This window comes from Jaculus jaculus, chromosome 13 (genome assembly GCF_020740685.1).
Source record: "Jaculus jaculus isolate mJacJac1 chromosome 13, mJacJac1.mat.Y.cur, whole genome shotgun sequence".
Classification (NCBI taxonomy): Eukaryota; Metazoa; Chordata; class Mammalia; order Rodentia; family Dipodidae; genus Jaculus; species Jaculus jaculus.
In genome coordinates this window covers 43262618-43282674 of record NC_059114.1, presented here as the reverse complement: position 1 = coordinate 43282674, position 20057 = coordinate 43262618, and the positions used below count along the sequence as shown (strand labels likewise).

General features: G+C 38.9%; 1 protein-coding gene and 1 pseudogene across 3 annotated transcripts in view; one reads left to right on the top strand and one right to left on the bottom strand.

Moving 5' to 3' along the window:
* Window positions 1–18298, top strand: part of Ndfip1 (Nedd4 family interacting protein 1) — a 57100-nt gene extending 38802 nt beyond the window's left edge. For all 3 annotated transcript variants that reach the window (XM_045132977.1, XM_045132978.1, XM_045132976.1), the window contains 3 exons: window positions 2667–2733; window positions 7135–7240; window positions 17323–18298. In XM_045132977.1, coding sequence (XP_044988912.1) covers window positions 2667–2733; window positions 7135–7238 — 171 coding nt within the window. In that variant the 3' untranslated portion in view covers window positions 7239–7240; window positions 17323–18298. The remainder of the gene's footprint in view (window positions 1–2666; window positions 2734–7134; window positions 7241–17322) is intronic.
* Window positions 7872–8132, bottom strand: LOC123454056 (annotated as a pseudogene).
* Window positions 18299–20057: the final 1759 nt, after the last annotated feature.

Genomic DNA, 20057 nt, shown 5'->3' with positions numbered 1-20057 from the left:
GAAATAAAATACTATACTGGAGCCCTGCTTTATCTCCACTTTTCAGTTTTAGTTACTTGTGATCAAAGTGTGAGAAAATATTTAATAAATTTCAGAAGTAAACAAGCAATTCATTAGTTCTTTTTGTTTGTTTGTTTGTTTTGTTTTGTGAGGTAGGGTCTCACTCTAGCCCAGGCTGACCTGGAATTCACTGTGTAGTCTCAGGGTGGCCTCAAACTCAAGGTGATCCTCCTACCTCTGCCTCCCAAGCTCTGGGATTAAAGGCATGCACCACCATGCCCAGCTGCAGTTCTTAGTTTTAAATAGCATTTCATTCTGAGCAAAGATTTAATCTCAATCCGTTATTCTCAAAACCTGCCTTTTTCGTCACTTAGGAGCCAACTCAGTTATGAGGTTGCCATGGTATGACAATGCTTTTATTTATGTAACTCTTACATAGGGATGGCCCCAGACCACAAGAATAGCAATGTTGCCATTTGGATATGCCAAAGAGAAGCCATAATTTTGCGTCCTTTTAGTGAAAAGGTGAAAGTTTTGAGTTAATAATGAAAGAAAAAGAATCATAGACTGAGGTTTCTAAGATCTTCAGAAGACTTTCTCTTTTTGGAGAGAAAGATGCCATGTTCATACTCTATTGTTACACTTGTTGTAATAGTAGTTATTATTAATAACTTGTAACTAATTTAGAAGTCAAACTTTAGTAAAAGTATTATGAATAGGGTGAAACAATATATAGAAAGGTTTCAGAACTATCTGAAATTTCAGGCATTTACTGGCGATCCTGGCAAATATCTTATATCACAATTCTCAACTTGTTAAAATTTTGGACTACAAAGCCACCAAAGAAAATGATTAAAGTTAGTTGTCAGTTTCTTTTTTAACTAAATTGACAAAATTTTAAAACAGTCACGGGGCTGGGAAGATGGCTCAGCTCTTAAGGCAAAGCCTAATGACCCAAGTTTGATTTCCCAATACCCACATAAAGCTAGATGCACAAAGTGGTACATGCATGTGGAGATCATTCTCAGTGGCACTATGCCCTGGTGTGCCCATTCCCTGTCTCCCTCTCTCTTTCTATCTTTCTTTTCTTGCAAATAAATAATTAAAAAAAAAAATAGACCCAGGCATGGTGGCACATGCCTTTAATCCCAGTGCTCGGGAGGCAGAAGTACAAGGATTGCTGTGAGTTTGAGGCCACCCTGAAACTACATAGTGAATTCCAGGTCAGCTTGGGCTAGGACAAGACCCTACCTTGAAAACTGAAGAAAAAAAGTAAGAAAATAAAATAAACAATCAAGAGAATTAACATACTAGGAAATCCTTTTCAAGCTAACAGAAAAACAAGCTCAGAATAGCTTAGAAAATCAGTAAAACAATGGGAAAAGTTTTTCTTTCCCATGGAAACAAGTCCTGACATAGAAGTTAGTTAAATCAGTATCCAGAGAGAGCTGAAGTTTCAGCTTGTTGCTATAATTCCTGCCTCCCTTGGGGTTAAAAGCTGGTGGTTTCAGATACTGTGCTGAAACACGACAGTACTCAACAGAAGAAAGTGTGCATGCTCCTCAATGTATAATGGATTACATCCCAACAAGCCACTATAAATCGAAAATATCACTGAGTGAGAAAACACATTTGCTACAACTAATGACTGAGTATCCCATCAGAGTGATGATTGTTTCTTCTCGGGATTGCATGGCTGGCTGTTAGCTGTGGCTCTCTGCTGCTGCCCATATCATGAGAGATTATCATACCACATATCACAAGCCTAGGAAAGGGTCAAATTGTAAAAGATGGCTTCTACTAAAGGTGCTTTGTTTGTTTACCATTCCGAACTGGGAGACTCTGTCAGGGACCATCTGTATTTCTTTCTCTTTGAAGAACACTTTCAGAAGCCTTAATTCTCACTTGCCAACTACTGACAAGTGTATAGGATTACGATCATGTACATAATAAAGTTTCTAGGTCAAGGCAAGGAACAAAATTGGGCCTTAGTAGAAAGAAAATAGTGGAGGCTGGAGCGATGGCTTAGTGGTTAAGACGCTCGCCTGCAAAGCCTAGGGACCCAAGTTCAATTCCTCAGTACCCATGTAAGCTAGATGCACAAGGTGGTGCATGCATCTGGAGTTCATTTGCAATGGTTGGAGACCCTAGTGTGCCTGTTCTCTGTCTTGTTCTCTCTCTCAAATAAAATAAGTAGATAATAAAAAAAAAAAAAATAGAAAGAAGACAGTGATAGGAGCCAAGCATTGCCTTTCCCAGTGAGTATAAGATAAAGCTGCCATGGACCCATACTGCTAGAAGAGAAAATGCTCTATGAGGAAAAATGCTGGGATTATGGATATATGTGCCACCATGTCTGTAAAAATGTCTTGTAAAGTATAAATTTTGAGCCAGGCATGATGGTGCACATATGTAATCCCCGCACTTGGGAGTCTGAGACAGAAGGATCAAGAGAGTTTTAGGCCAGCCAGCCCGAGCTGTCATCAGACCCTGTCTCAATAAAAACAAAACAAAAACAAAAATTTCTTTTGTGTATTTTCAAAACAAGTAAAGCAGATAACTAATGGTTGTTTTTCTATGAAAGGAAATAGATTCGCATTTGTCATAATAATATCAAAAGTCATAAGCTGTTATAAAGTATTTGCCTTTTTTTTTTCTTTTTCCAGTTTTCCACCTATTTCCCTGGATACTTTGATGGTCAGTACTGGCTCTGGTGGGTGTTCTTGGTTTTAGGTAAGTGATTTTGGCATAAGAAAAGGAGAGAAAATGTTATAACTAAAATTATTTTAGTAAACCCTTATCTCAATATATAGTATTAACTATCAATTAAAACTAATTTTTCCAGTTCATACCTTTAATCCCAGCATCAGAGAGGCTGTAGGAGGATCACCATGAGTTCAAGGCCAGCCTGGGTTAAAGTGAGATCCTGCCTCAAAAAATGTAATTTTTAGTGTTTCTTTTTGTTATTATTAGTTGTTCACGTGTGTACTTGTGTGTGTAAGTACACATGGAGGCCAGGAGACAGCTGTGAATGGTGTTACTGAGGAACATCACCCACCTCACTGGCTGAGAATTGCAGTTAGACTGGACTGGCTGGCCAGCAGGTTCCAGGCAGCCTCCCGTCTCGACCTCCTTAGTGCGGGAAATACAGGCATGCTCCACTGCGTCCAGGTTTTTTGTTGTTGTTTTGTTTTCATTTTTTCAAGGTAGGGTCTCACTCTAGCCAAGGCTGACCTGGAATTCACTCTGTAGTCTAGGGTGGCCTCAAACTCACAGCAGTCCTCCTACCTTGACCTCCCAAGTGCTGGGATTAAAGGTGTGCACTGCCACACCCACACCCAGTATTTTTTTAATTTTTCTTACAGATTAGGCTATTTCTACCTGAACAGTAACATGCATGTTAATAAAGCCTTTTTGTAGTATTAGGGGTGTTTTCCTAGGCCATTTATATGTGATTAGTGGGACATGCTGATATGGTCTGGAATTTTTTTCACTTGTGAGTTGCTACCAAAGGGTGTTTGCAAGCTCAACCTCAGATATAGATGTATTACCACTTGAACTGTTCATGTGTGTATGTGGCTTATTTGTTGCTAGATCTGTTAGTAGACAATAGAAAATGTAAGGGCTTACTAGATATAACTTGTGAATAAAATTACTGGGTTTTCAAAATTCTTTAGTTAACCATGGTAAGAATAAGATTTATTTTATAGTGAGGAGAGGCTTTTAAAAGAAAATGCAAGCAGTTCAGGCTGTTGGTCTCAATTATGTTTTTACTCTGTTTATTTTAAATTGTTTTCAATTTAATCATTAAAGCAAAGAAATGAACATTAAGGTAAGTTTTTTTAATGTGGCTTCCTTATTTTTTATAAATAAAATGTGGGGCTAGAGAGTTGGTTAAGGTGCTTGCCTGGGAAGCATAAGGACCCCATGTTTGACTCTCCAGGTCCCACGGTAGCCAGGCGCACAAAGGTGAGGCAAGCACAAGGTTGCACATGCCCAGTAGGTGGTGCAAGTGTCTGGAGTTTGATTGCAGTGGCTGAGGCCCTGGCATACCAATTCTCTTTCTCTTTCTCTCTCTCTTTTTCTTGCTCTCAAAAAATATATATATAATGTGGCTAGGTGTGGTGGTGCATGCCTTTAATCCCAGCATTTGGGAGGCAGAGGTAAGAAAGACCTCCGTAAGTTTGAGGCCACCGTGAGACTACATCCAGGTCAGCCTGGGCTAGGGTGAGACCCTACCTCAAAAAATACCAGGGAGCCAGGGGAGAGCCAGGCGTGGTAGGTGGCGCATGCCTTTAATCCCAGAACTTGGGAGGCAGAGGTAGGAGGATTGCTACAAGTTCATTGCCACCCTGAGACTACATAGTAAGTTCCAGGTTCCAGGTCAGCCTGAGCTAGAGCAGGACCCTACCTCGAAAAAAAAAAAAAGGAAATGTGTGTGCCATATATGGCAGGCTATCATAAGTGCTGTCGGTTGTACAAATCCATAGCAAGGCTACTTTGTAGCTGCCAAATGTGATGTAATCAGTTCATGTCACTTTGTCCTGTCTCTTGGTTTAGACCTTTGCTTTATTTATTTGTTTGTTTATTTTGAGACAGGGTCTCATGTTGTCCGGGCTAGTCTTGAACTGGCTTTGTAGCTGAGGATGATATTGAACTCCTGATATTCTTGCTTCTGCCTCCCAAGTGCTGGGATTACAGTTTTGTACCACCATGCCTGTCATTCAGATTCATAATTTGACACTCCTCTCACCAGCTCTTGGTTTACACATTTTATAGCTTCCCTTATTGAGGCTATTAGTGGCATTAACTATCACCTAATGGGTCTGGCTAGCTTAGTCTAGTACCCATGCCTAAGCAGGTGCTCAAAGGTCAGGACCTGCCTTGCTTAGCTGACAAAACCATGTGTTATTGCACCTGAGTTTTTCTTAGAAAATATGTCACTTACCACATCATTATCTGCCCTCCTTCCCCAAATCATTTATCTACTGCTACTCATTGGAATTTCAGTGGTTATAGAAAGAAAAACAATGGTTTTATTTGTCTGTTTATTTGAGAGAGAGAGAGAATGAAAATAGGTACACCAGTGCCTCCAGCTACTACAAACAAATTCCTTGTGCAGCTGGCTTATGTGGGTACTGGGGAATTGAACATGGTTCCCTTGGCTTTGCAGGCAAGTGTCTTAACCACTAAGCCATCTCTCCAACCCCAAAGAAACAATGCTATTTTTCCCCCTCTTCACTTGATTTTCAAAGTTTAATAGTAAGTATGACTGGCAGGACAGTGGCTTCTCTAAAATGTCCTGTCAGAGAAAGGCTGGGGTTGCATCTGTAGCTCAGTAACAGAGCTCGTATGTAGCAAGCTCAAGATTCTTGGCACAGCTTAAAAGACAATAAAGATGAGAGAAAAACTGATCTCCTGTGAGGACAGATTTTGAATGAACAGAATAAGCATTTTCAGATGGATTGATTACAGTTAAAAAATTTTTGTTTTCTTTTTGAGGAAGGGTCTCACTCTAGCTCAGGCTGACCTGGAATTTACTATGTAGTTTGTGGGTGGCCTTGAACTCATGGCGATCCTCCTTCCTCTGCCTCTTGAGTGCTGGGATTAAAGGCATGTGCCACCACACCTGGCTTTAAAGTTTAAAACATTTAATGGATTGATTTCTATGTCAGTATTTCATGGAAGATAGGTTGATCATATTTTGTTATTGAGCATTCTTGCTGTATATGATTTATTTATAGGCAAAAACATGTTAGGACAGTTTTGAATGGGTAGTGACAGTAAGGGCCCATCGTTTGGGAGGAGTGATGAACATGCTCTAAGATTAGATGATGGTTATGGTCACATGGACAGTAAATACACCAACACCCAGTTTATTGTATGCAGTGAACTTTATGTATAATAGGTAATCTGTCTTTCAATGAAGATATTAAACTTGAGCTGGAGAGATGGCTTAGCGGTTAAGCGCTTGCCTGTGAAGCCTAAGGATCCTGGTTCGAGGCTCGATTCTCCAAGACCCACATTAGCCAGATGCACAAGGGGGCGCACGCATCTGGAGTTCGTTTGCAGTGGCTGGAAGCCCTGGCGTGCCCATTCTCTTCCTCTCTCTCTCTCTCTCTCTCTTTCTCTCTCTCTCTCTCTCTCTCTCTCTCCCCCCCCCCCTCACTCCCTCCCTCCATCCCTCCCTCCCTCCCTCTTTCTCTCTGTTGCTCTCAAATAAATAATAAATAAAATAAAATGAAGATACTTAGGAAAATAATTTTTTTTAAAAAGATATTAAACTTATGTTTAAGACCTCAGAAGGGAAGGAGTCTGTTGGAAGGCCACCTCATTGCCTCACAGGTTGTTTCAAGAGGCGTGTATATATGTAGATTCTGATGCTGGCATACAAGACCAGTCTTAAGAGTAGAAACTAGGGGTAGAGAGATGGCCTAGCCATTAAGGTTCTTGCCTACAAAGCCAAAGGATCCAAGTTCAGTTCCCCAAGTACCCATGTAAAGCCAGATGCATAAGGTGGCCTATTCATCTGGAGTTCATTTATAGTGGCTAGAGGTCCTGGTATGCCCATTCTATCTGCCCCCCCTCCTCCCTTTCTTAAATAACTAAATAAATATTTTTAAAAGAGTACAGAAAGGTTCTAGAATTGTGGTGAATCATGGTGGCACATAAGGAGATGCTGACATCTAGTGGACAACTCTATGTACAGTTGTCAGGAAAAGAAATCTCACAGTAAAGGTTAAAGTTGTATTTGAGAAAAATACAGTTCTAGCTCCCTTTTACAGAGTTGATTATCTTGGGATGTTTCTATGGAACTTAATAGGTAGATTCTGGTATACTTCTCAGTGAGGACTTCAAATGTCAATGTTTGGCCACATCTTTTTATTGTCTTTTGAGACCAATTGGATCGTGAATATACAAAAGAAACTTTTACTCTTGAGAATATGCTTTTTATTGAGAAGTGTTTGATAGGAGAGGGCTATATGGATATGCCAGAGGAAACTTCAGATGGTTTTAGTAGGCTCTATTCACAAAATGACAGCATGTATTGAAAGGAATATTTGTGAGGAATGGACATAATGTGAAAATTATAGATTCATTCTTGACTCCTTTTTTTTTTTTTTTCCAAATTAGGCTTTCTCCTGTTTCTCAGAGGATTTATCAATTATGCAAAAGTTCGGAAGATGCCAGAAACTTTCTCAAATCTCCCCAGGACCAGAGTTCTCTTTATTTATTAAAGGTACTTTTTAAATGTCTCCTCATTGGGATCATGTGATACCTTGTGGGTTTCTATTGTTTTAGAGTGGGGTCTAGGAAAGGGGTGCATAGAGATAGCAAAGGCACAATTCTTGCCTTTTAACATTTTTTTAAAATTTTTATTAACATTTTCCATGATTATAAAATATATCCCATGGTAATTCCCTCCATTCTCCATCATACCCCCTCCCCCTTTCAATCAGGCTCTCTTATTTTTTATGTCAATTATCATTTCCTCCTTGTGTAGGGTCTTGTGTAGGTAGTGTCAGGCACTGTGAGGTCATGGATATTCAGGCCATTTTGTGTATGGAAGAGTACATTGTAAGCAGTCCTACCCTTCCTTTGGCTCTTACATTCTTTGCACCACCTCTTCCACAATGCACCCTGAGCCTTGGAAGGTGTGATAGAGATGTTTTAGTGCTGAGTACTCCTCTGTCACTTCTTCTCGGCACTATGGTGCCTTTTGAGTCATCTCAGTGGTCAGCACCATCTGAAAAGAGAAGCTTCTCTTCTTTCCACCACCTCTTTCGCAGTAGACCCTGAGAGATTTTTAATTTTTTTTTTAATAATACACCCAAAATGTGTTTATTGGGATCATTTCCCACTCCTCTTGATCAGGCAGACTGCTGTTGGTGCTGCTTCCTCCTGAACAAACATCCTTTTGTAAGCCTTGCTTATCCTCCTGTAGGCTGACAGAAACAGTAGAGCAGCCAACACACAAAACTGTTTGCACATGGCTAAAGATTGTGGTGATTTTATAGCATCCTGGGCATTTCACGTCCATGAAGTAGGAATTGAGGCTCTGAACCAGGTGCTGCTCCTTGTGCTTTCTCTTCTTCTGGAGAGGGTTGAAGGAGATCCTTGGCATGAGGCATGTTCTTGCAGGGAGATCATCACTGCCAGAAAGGCAATTTAAAATTTTTTAATTTATTTGTGAGTGCTTTGAATCTCAAACAATGCCATGATTTGAAGCAGGCAGTCTTTGAGAGTGGTGCTGTGGTAACCTTAGCAGGTGTTTGAGTAAGGAGCCTGACTGCTTCAGGTAGGCATCAGGAACTTGAACACAAGTAAATGAGTGGTCTCCACCAGAGCTGTATGGTTTTAATTTGCTTTTCTGCTCAGCATCAGTACCCTAGTTGATTTGAATTCATTTCAGAGCTTCCCAGAGTACTCAGAACTCCAAATTATAGGATTGGGAGATTTAGAATTTTCTAATGGCTTCCTTTCTAACTAATCCTCAGGAAATTCCCAAAGGGAAATTCCTTTGTCTACTGAAAAAGGTAAAAAACTGTCCAGATCCAATTGTAGAAAACTTGCTTTCTTCAGTTTAGAAAAATTTAATTTAGGTGCATTCAGACCCCATTCTGTGAAATATAAAGGCTTTATTTTATTGACTTCTAGTTTCCTTAATGGTGATGTCCCTGGTTAAAAGCTAACTTCAGGTTTAAATTTTGCCAGAAAGACCACAGGTAGGGCATTTCTTAAATAACTTTGACATAACTGGGAAAAAAAAAAAGCATACATTTTATGCTGCACCAAGCTTTGGTACTGTACTAGAAAATGTGTATAAGAATAGTGTCTTTTTCTTCAGGCTATCCAAAATACAGTACAATCTTTAAACTGATGCCAAATACAAAAGCAATTAATAAAAAAAAAATTTAAAAACTGATGCTAAAAAACACATTTTTAATCTTATTTTTTCTCAATTTTTTAAAACATTTTCCATGATTATAAAAAATATCCCATGGTAATACCCTCCCTCCCCCCCTTTTCCCCTTTGAAATTCCATTCTCCATCATATCCCCTCCCCATCTCAATAAGTCTCTCTTTTATTTTGATGTCGTGATCTTTCCCTCCTCTTATGATGGTCTTGTGTAGGTAGTGTCAGGCACTATGAGGTCATGCATATCAAGGCCATTTTGTGAAAAGACACATTTTTAATCAGCCAAAGCAGCTGTTTTAAAGCTGTATTACTACTGGAGAACCTGGCACTCAGACACTAAGAGTAGGTGTGGTTGCTCACCTGTAACCCTAGCACTCTGGAGGCTGAGACAAGAGATTGTGAGTTTGAGATTAGCTTGGACCACATAATCAGATCTCAAGCAAAAATTAAAGTACACTAATTAGCTTTTTAGTTAGTTTCCCTTTTCATAACAAAAGCTACAAGGAACTACTAAGGGCAGTCATCTAGTATGTAACTGGGGAAGTGAAAGAATGTTCCTTGTGTATTACTAAATAGTATTCCCTTTCCTCCACTGAAAAGTACAGTTTTATGAAATAATGCCTAGCTGACCTATAAATTAGGGTTAGCTGCAGTAACTTATAAAGTGTTAATACAGGTAATTGACTCTAAAACTATTTGCATTGTACCAAACACAGTTGGGCAAGTGAAGCATAACATAATTGTTAGTTTTATTTACTTATTTTAAAGGTTCATTTTATTTTTTATTTATTTGATAGAGAAGGGGGGAGAGAGAGGCAGATAGAAAATAGGCACATCAGGGCCTTCAGCCACTTCAAATGAACTCCAGATATGTGCGCCACCTTGTGCATCTGGTTTACGTAGATCCTGGGAAATAGAACCTGGGTCTTTTGGCTTTTCAGGCAAGTGCCTTAACCACTAAGTCATTTCCCCAGCTCTTATTTTCAATATATTTATTTATTTGAGAGAAATAAACATAGTGTGGGTGTACCAGGGCCTTTGGCCACTGCAGACTAACTCCAGATGCATGCATGACTTTGTGCATCCAGTCTTACGAGGGTACTGGGGAGTCAAACCTAGACTAACTCAGGACTACAAGCTTTGCAAACAAGTGCCTTGAACCGCTGAGCCATCTCCCCACCTCTAACTAGGAGGGGAAAAAAGAAATTTTTTTGAGATAGTGTCTGCATAACCCAGGCTGGCCTTATACTCATTAGTTTCAGCCTCTGGAGTACTGTGATTGTAGGCATCCACCACCACACCCATTGGATTATCTACTGTACTCATTGCTGTGACAAAATAGCCAACAAGAAGCAACGTAAGGGAGAAAGGTTTGTTTTGGCTTACAGTTTGAGGAGTTAGTCCATCATAACAGGGACAACATCGTGGCAGGAATGTGAGGTAGCTGGTCACATTATGTCTGAGTCAGGGAGCAGAGAGATCAATGCTAATGCTTAGCTGACCTTTTCACTTTTACTCAGTACAGGAGGACCCTCATGGATTGCTGCCACCCACATTCAGACTTCCCAACTTAGCTAAACCTGTTTATCCCTTTCTCACTCCTGCTGAACACCTTCTGCTTCTCAACTAGTCCCCTCCCACCTTGATGTCTTGTTTTTAACCCTTTGAATTTAACTAGGATTGCTTACATGTGCATGGGCAACTTGCCAGTAACCATACCACTGAAGAAAATCATGAGCCTGTGTCTCCCATCCATGTCAGAATGTTGACCATCCCAGTTGTGTGCAGGCAGCTATAACTACTATGAGTTCATGAGGGCAAGGGCCATGCTATGTCCAGAGGCAGCATTCCATCCTCCAACTCTTACGTCCTTTACATTCTGCTCCCTTCTACAGTGTTCCCTGGGCCTTAGGAGGGAGTGATGCAGAGTTCTGTTTCGGGCCAAGCACCCATTTTCAGCTGTTTGACGGGTTAATTAGTCTCTGCAGTAACTGCTAACCACCATGAAAAGAAGCTTGTGGGCTGAGAGCAGCTCTAATCTGTGGACATACACAACATGTCCACTGAGCAAAGTAACAGTAGTAGCACCCTTACTGGGGCTTATGACCCCAATGCTGTGAGCTCTTAACCAGTGTATAAAGTACTCGGTGTGAATTTCCTCCTGTGTAGTGAGCCTCAAATCCAATTAGAGAGTGGTGGGGTACCTCCTTAACAGTCATGCCACTAATGCAGCCAGTTGGTATATCTGGCCTGGCGAATTGTTAGCCTAGCATGCAGGGTCCATAGCTGGATAAGATTGATGATGACTTTTTCTCTTGCAGCAGGAAAAATAAAAGTTTTTAAGTCCAATACTAGTTAACACAAGAGAGCAAAGGTAGAACAGGAACCACACACACACACACACACACACAAAAATGGCAAACATAAATACACACCTTTCAATAATATCTCTTAATATCAACGGCCTCAATGCCCCAACGAAAAGACATAGGTTTGCAGACTGGGTTAAAAAGCAGGATCCTACAATTTGTTGTCTCCAAGAAACTCACCTTTCTACAAAGCATAGACATTATCTTAGGGTGAAAGGTTGGAAAATGGTGTTTCAAGCAAATGGGCCTAGAAAACAAGCAGGGGATGCCATCCTAATGCCTAACAAGGTAGACTTCAGTCCAACGTTAGTCAAAAAAGATAAGGAAGGTCACTTTATATTGATTAAGGGCACACTCCAACAGGAGGACATTACAATCCTAAACATATATGCACCTAACATGGGGGCTCCCAAATTCGTCAAACAAACACTATTAGAACTAAGGTTACAGATAACATCAAACACAGTGGTAGTGGGTGACTTTAATACCCCACTCTTGTCAATTGACAGGTCATCCCAAATAAACAGAGGCATCTGGACTAAATGAGGTCATAGAAGGAATGGACCTAACAGATATATACAGGACATTTCATCCAAATGCTGCAGAATATACATTCCTTTCAGCAGCACATGGAACATTCTCTAAAATAGACCATATATTAGGACACAAAGCAAATCTTAACAAATTCAGGAAAATTAAAATAATTCCTTGTATTCTATCTGACCACAATGGAATTAAACTACAAATCAGTAGCAAGAAAGGCTATAGAGCATACACAAAATCATGGAAACTAAACAATACACTACTAAATGATGAATGGGTCAATGAAGAAATCAAGAAGGAAATCAAAAAATTTATAGTCAAATGATAATGAGAACACAATATACCAAAATGTCTGGGACACAATGAAGACAGTTCTAAGAGGTAAATCTATAGCCTTAAGTGCCTATATTAAGAAACTAGAAAGGTCGCAAGTAAATGACCTCATTCTTCACCTTAAAGCCTTGGAAAAGAAGAACAAGGCAAACCAAAAATCAGTAGATGGGAAGAAATAATAAAGATTAGGGCAGAAATTAGTGAAATAGAAGCAAAAAGAACAATCCAAAGAATTAGTGAAACAAAGAGTTGGTTCTTTGAAAGGATAAACAAGATTGATAAACCCTTAGCAAATCTGACCAAGAGAAAGAGAGAAGAGACACAAATTAATAAAATCAGAGATAAAAAAGGTAACATCACAACAGATTCCAGATAAATTCAAAAAGTCATAGGGACTTACTATAAAAGCATATACTCCACAAAGTATGAAAATCTGAAATAAATGGACGATTTCCTTGATTTATATGACCTACCTAAATTAAATTAAGATGAGATTAATCACTTAAATAGACTATAACAAGCATGGAGATCCGAACAGTTATCAATAATCTCCCAACTAAAAAAAGCCCAGGCCCAGATGGATTCACTGCTGAATTTTACCAAACCTTCAAAGAAGTGCTAACACCATTGTTTCTTAAGCTTTTCCAGGAAATAGAAAAAGAAGGAATTCTACCAAACTCCTTCTATGAAGCCAGCATTACCCTGATGCCAAAACCAGGCAAAGATAGAACAAAAAAAGAAAATTATAGACCAATCTCCCTCATGAACATAGATGCAAAAAATCTCAACAAAATATTGGCAAACAGAAGACAAGAATATATCAAAAAGATCATTCACCCTGACCAAGTAGGCTTTATCCCAGAGATGCAGGGATGGTTCAATATATGCAAATCTATAAATGTAATACATTATATAAATGGGTTGAAGGACAAAAATCACATGATCATCTCATTAGACGCAGAGAAAGCGTTTGATAAAATCCAACATCCCTTTATGATAAAGGTCCTACAGAGACTGGGAATAGAAGGAACATATCTCAATATAATAAAAGCTATTTATGTCAAGCCTACAACCAACATATTACTAAATGGGGAAAAACTAGAAGCTTTTACAATAAAATCAAGAACAAGACAAAGGTGTCCACTGTCCCCAATTTTATTTAACATAGTTTTGGAAGTCTTAGCCATAGCAATAAGGCAAGAGACACACATAAAAGGGATACAAATTGGAAAGGAAGAGATCAAGTTATCATTATTTGCAGATGACATGATTCTATACATAAAGCACCCTAAAGACTCTACTAGCAAACTGTTAGAAGCTGATAAAAACCTAAAGCCTTGTAGCAGGATACAAAATAAATACACAGAAATCAGTAGCCTTCATATATGCTAACAACAAACACACAAAGGATGAAATCAGAGAATCACTCCCATTCACAATTGCATTTTAAAAAAAATAATAAAGTACCTTGGAATAAACCTAACCAAGGAAGTAAAGAATCTCTACAATGAGAACTTTAAAACACTCAAGCGAGAAATTGCAGAAGACACTAGAAAGTGGAGAAACATCCCTTGTTCCTGGATTGGAAGAATCAATATTGTGAAAATGGCAATCTTACCTAAAGCAATCTACACACTTAATGCAATCCCTATCAAAATTCCAAGGGCATTCTTCATGGAAATAGAAAAAAACAATCCAAAAATTCATTTGGAATCATAAAAAACCTCAGATATCTTAAATAATACTGAGCAAGAAAAGTGAGGCTGGTGGTATCACCATACTTGATTTTAAGCTGTACTACAGAGCCATAGTAACAAAAACAGCATGGTACTGGCACAAAAACAGACATGTAGATCAGTGGAACAGAATAGAGGACACAGATGTAAGTCCAAGTAGCTATAGCCACCTGATATTCAATAAAAGTGCCAAAAATATTCATTGGAGAAAAGACAGCCTCTTCAGCAAATGGTGTTGGGAAAACTGGATATATATCTGCAGAAGGATGAAAATAGATTCTTCTCTGTCTCCATGCACAAGAATTAAGTCCAAATGGATTAAAGACCTTAACATCAGACCTGAAACTCTGAAACTGCTAGAGGAAAAAGTAGGGGAAACCCTTCAACATATTGGTCTTGGCAAAGACTTTCTGAATACAACCCAATTGCTCAGGCAATAAAACCACACATTAATCACTGGGACCTCATGAAATTACAAAGATTTTGCACTGCAAAGGACACAGTGAAAAAGCAAAGAGGCAGCCTACAGAATGGGAAAAAATCTTCGCCAGCTATATATCTGATAGAGGATTAAAATCCAGGATATACAAAGAACTCAAAAAGTTAAATAATAAGGAATCAAACAAGCCAATCAAAAAATGGGCTATGGAGCTAAATAGAGCATTCTCAAAGGAAGAAATACGATGGCATATAAGCATCTAAAAAGATGTTTTACGTCACTAGTCATCAGGGAAATGCAAATTAAAACTATATTGAGATTCCATCTCACTCCTGTCAGATTGGCAACCATCATGAAAACAAATGATCAATTCTGGCGGGGATGTGGAAAAAGAGGAACCCTTCTACACTGCTGGTGGGAATGCAATCTGGTCCAACCATTGTGGAAATCATTGTGGAGGTTCCTAAAACAGCTAAAGATTAATCTTCCACATGACCCAGCTCTAGCACTCCTAGGCATATATCCTAAGGACTCATCTCATTTCCTTAGAAGTACGTGCTCAGCCATGTTTATTGCTGCTCAATTTATAATAGCTGGGAAATGGAACCAGCCTAGATGTCCCTCAACTGATGAGTGGATAATGAAGATATGACACATTTATACAATGGAGTTCTATTCAGCAGTAAAGAAAAATGAAGTTATGAAATTTGCAGAAAAATGGGTGGATCCGGAAAGGATTATAGTAAGTGAGGTAACCCAGGCCCAGAAAGCCAAGCGCCACATGTTCTCCCTCATATGTGGATCCTAGCTACAGATGATTGGGCTTCTGCGTGAGAAGGAAAATACTTAGTAGCAGAGGCCAGTAAGTTAAAAAGGAGATATAAAGGGAAGAGAAAGGAAGGGAGGAGGGTACTTAATAGGTTGGTATTGTATATATGTAAATACAGTGATTGAGATGGGGAGGTAATATGATGATGAATGGAATTTCAAAGGGGAAAGTGGGGGGGAGGTATTACCATGGGATATTTTTTTTTAATTTTTTTATTTATTTATTTGGGAGCAACAGACACAGAGAGAAAGACAGATAGAGGAAGAGAGAGAGAGAGAATGGGCGCGCCAGGGCTTCTAGCCTCTGCAAACGAACTCCAGACACGTGCGCCCCCTTGTGCATCTGGCTAACGTGGGACTTGGGGAACCGAGCCTCGAACCGGGGTCCTTAGGCTTCACAGGCAAGCGCTTAACCGCTAAGCCATCTCTCCAGCCCTACCATGGGATATTTTTTATAATTATGGAAAATGTTAATAAAAATTGTGGAAATAAAAAAATTTTAAAAATAAAAAGTTTTTAAGTCTTGGAATTAATGAATTGGTGTCTTCTTAATTAAAAATTGAATCTTAAATTGTAGAAGCTATATCTTTGAGGGATCAACTTTTTTTCCATATGGTAGATGTACTTAATTTCTGCCTTTCTTTGTCTTCTCCCAGTTCCTTCATTTTTTTCTCTTATTATATTAAAGAGTGCCCCATCTTAAGTTAATGTTTGATTTAGTGGGTGGTGGTATAAAATAGCAAGATAGTAGAAAACTTTTTCAATGACCTTTTTGTTAGGAGAAATGATTTGATTGCCTTTTTGTTTGTTTGTTTGTTTTTTGTTTTTCGAGATAGGGTCTCACTCTGGTCCAGGCTGACCTGGAATTAACTCTGTCATCTCAGGGTGGCCTTGAACTCATGGCAATCCTCCTACCTCTGCCTCCCGAGTGCTGGGATTAAAGGCATGTGCCACCATGCCCGGCTGATTGCCTTTTTTACCTAAATGGTGTGTAAGCCTTTAGATCCCTTTTGTTTCCAAGGTGATCTGGTTCACTGTCCCTGATAGCTATGTGCCCTGTCACTTACAAACCTCAGTGTGTCTGTGACACTCCAGTCAAGTCAATGTGAGTGGCCTCCTGGTCCCAGACAGTAGTAGTTCTCTAGCAGTTATTTTCATCTAAATCATCGATGGCAATTGGATTTTACCATGATGATCTAGGCCCTCCTAAGGGTATATAAAATGATTTGGGGTGGCTTTGACTTTGAGGCATATTGTAAAGCTGTTTATTAAGGAAGTATCCCGGTGCTACCTGTATTTTAGCACATGTTCATGGTCATCATTGATTCACCAGTTTTTATATGTTAATCAAAGCAAATAAAAATGAAAATACCAAAAAGCTAGCTTGACGACCCCAGTTCAGTTCCCCAGTACCTACATAAAGCCAAACACAAAAAGTGTCACCTGTGAGGCCTTCAGGACCCTATAGTGAATACCAGTAACCCCACAGAGGAGGACCCTCCATGAAATGGGGATGGGGGAGAAGAAATATTAAGAGTACAATTTTTTAAATTTAATTTTAAAAAAGGTGCCACATGCATCTGTCTGTACACACACATACATATATGCAAGCTAATACTTTTTTAAGAAAGAAAATTACTCTAAAAAAGTTAACTTATGAGCTAGGTGCATTTACAATTGTTTATAACTTTGCCATAGTTTAGTTAAGTATAGGGTGACATCATTGGTATCTTCATTGGGAATTCTCCTGGTGTGAGATCTGGAAGAATTGTCCAGTGGACAGTAGCAACAGGTATGTTAGGAAAATTACCTGTGTACTTGAATTCTGTTTCCTGTCTCCATCATTGCGGACAAGTTATATGTAGGATAAAGACTTACCCCTTCAATTCTGTTCACTTGCTAGAACAGAAGAGAATAGTGAGAAACTCCTGACCTCAGAGTTTGTATAGAGAGCACACCCAATATTTCTAGTTCTGGGGACCTTGACAATGTGAAGAACTGAAAATAAATGTCAATGTGTGTGTATAGTAGTCTTGAAACTGTTAAACATGTACTTCTCGTGTCTTAAAACATACCTTCTTAACTACAGAAGGATGTCTTAGCCAAAATAACAAGCTAACTAGAGATTCACTGTTAAATATCTTTCTGTGGCAGATGTTTTCTGGCAGAGGCCTTCCTGCGTTTATGAATTCCCCTTCAGAAGCACGAGAATACCTGCAGGAAGAGAATTGAGATGTGGAACACAGGAATTATCACCTGCTTTAAAAATAAAGTACTGTTGAAAAAGATCATTTCTCCCTATTTGTTCCTAGGTGTAAAATTTTAATAGTTAATGCAGAATTCTGTAATCATTGAATCATTAGTGGTTAATGTTTGAAAAAAAAACAAACTCTTGCAATCAAGTCTGTGATGTATTAATAATAATGCCTTACATATTGTTTGTAGTCATTTTAAATAGCATGAGCCATGTCCCTTTAGTCAGTAGGGGGCAATCTTGCTTTATTCATCTTCCATCTCAAAGCAAATTTGGAATTAAAGATTTAGTGTAAGATATGTATAAGGCTGGCTGTTTTAAAAGGGGTTTTCTCAAAAGTTAAATCTTTTGTTATGACTGCATTTCTGCACATATTCCATTATTTACTGTTAAAATTAACCTAGAAGTTTATTCAGTTGTACTGTGTGTGAACACCTGGAAGCAAAACCATAGTGCAAAATACATTAAGGTGTGATCAAAAAATGTTAATTGGTAAATAAGCATTAATTTTTCATAGTCTGTTCAAAAAATTGCAGTAACTTTTTGTTCTGTGGTGTGTACCAAGGAATTCTAAAGGTGTTGTCATTGTATAAAATAGAAAGGACAAAGACAAATGCAGATTAATTACTAAAGGGTAATTCTTGACATGGTGTAATTAGAAAACCAGAGGTTTAGGTTTTAGAAGCAAAGAATTAGCTTGGAACTTTTGAGATGATCCCTAACATACTGTACTACTTGCTTTTACAATGTGTTAGCAGAAACCTATGCGTTATAAATGTAGAATGATGTGCTTGCTGCCCAAGTGGTAATTCACTTTGGTTGCTATATTAAAAATGTAAATACAAAAGAACGTTAATAAATGTCTCTTGTGTAGCACCTTTTGTTGTAGATTAATGTTTTAATTTTTTGATTTGCTAAAACATTTTTTCTAATTTTACACAATCATTCAGCCTATATTAGAAACAGATTTTTTTCTTAAAAGTTAAAATGTTTGCTATGACTACCCTTCTGTACACAGCTCATACTTGTATTCTCAGATTGGATCAGAAAGTCTTCTTTTGCAGGGCATGGTGGCACATGCCTTTAATCCCAGCACTTGGGAGGCAGACGTAGGAGGATCACCATGAGACTACATAGTGAGTTCTGGGTCAGCTTGGGCTAGAGTGAGACCATACCTCACAAAACCAGAAATGAAAGGTCTCTTCTTTTATACCCTACGTAGTATATTCCTAAAAAAATGTATGTGAGCATTGGTTTTGTAAAAGATAATGGGCAAAGGGAAGGTTGTAGAGATCCTGTTTAGGTCATTCTGAAGTTCCCAGTCAGGCCTCATTCTCTAAACACAATGTAGAAACCTTACTTTCAGCGTGTTCTGCACATTCCCTACTGTTGCCCCTTCTCTTTGTTGAACACAGACTTTGGTGAATGTGTACCCACTTGAGGCTAGACTCTGCGTTTCTCCAGATCTTCACTTCTATCTTGTTGCATTAAATTTACACACCATTGGTTCTTGTATTAGCCACTTGATTTTTTTCATAGTCTACTTACTCAAATGAGATATTTTTTTAAAAAATGCTACAAGGTAGTCAAACTACCTCACAAAACAACACAGGCCCCGTGGGATAGCTATAAATGTTCATTCATCTGCTGCCCATGAACATCTGGAATCAGCATAGAAAGTCTGCTGGAGTGTCCATATCTAATGCACAGAAAAATAGATTGTTTTAAAGCCCAATGTGAACATACAGAGCCTCTTGATTTAATTTTTTCTTGTTTTGAGACAAGGTCTCATGTAGCCCTGTCGGGCCTGAAACTCTGTATAGTAGATCAATCTGGCCTCAAACTTGAATCAGTCCTTTTGCCTCTAACCTTCTGAATTCTGGGATGATAGATGTGTGCCACCATCCCCAGCCTAGACTGAAATTTAAACCATTGTTCTAAGCAGTTTAATTATTACAGTAGTATTGTGCATTTTTGTTTTATTGTCTTGCCATATAACCATCCAGGCTGTCCTTGAACTTACAGTTCTTCATCCTCAGCCTCCCAAAGTGCTAGGAGGCTACGCATGCACAATCATACCTAGCTGTGTATTTTTATTTAAAAGTTACAGTTTTGTTTTTTTTTTTTATTTAAGTTACAGGTTTTTTTGAAGACTTGTTTGACCTGGAACTCGCTCTGTAGCCCAAGCTGGCCTTCAACTCACTCATGGTGATCCCCTAGCCCATCTTCCTGGGGGTTGGCATGATCCACTGCACCCATCTCTAGGGCTTTACAATTTTTCTGAATTATACCAACAGTAAACTTTAGAAGGTTTTTTTTTTTCAAATTAAAAAATATATATTTGCAAGCACACACAGAGAATAGGTGTGCCCTGGCCTCTTGCCACTGCAAATGAACTCCAGATACATGCACCACCTTGTGCATTTGGTTTTATGTGGGTACTGGGGATGTGAACCTGGGCCGTCAGGCTTACAAGCAAATGCCTTAACTGCTAAGCCATCTCTCCAATCACAATTTTTTGTTGTTTTAACTTATTTGTGTGCATGTGGAGGTGTGTGTGGGAGCACACACATGCCATGTATGCACCACTTTGCATTTAGCCTTACATGTGTGCTGAGGAATCATACCCAGGCCA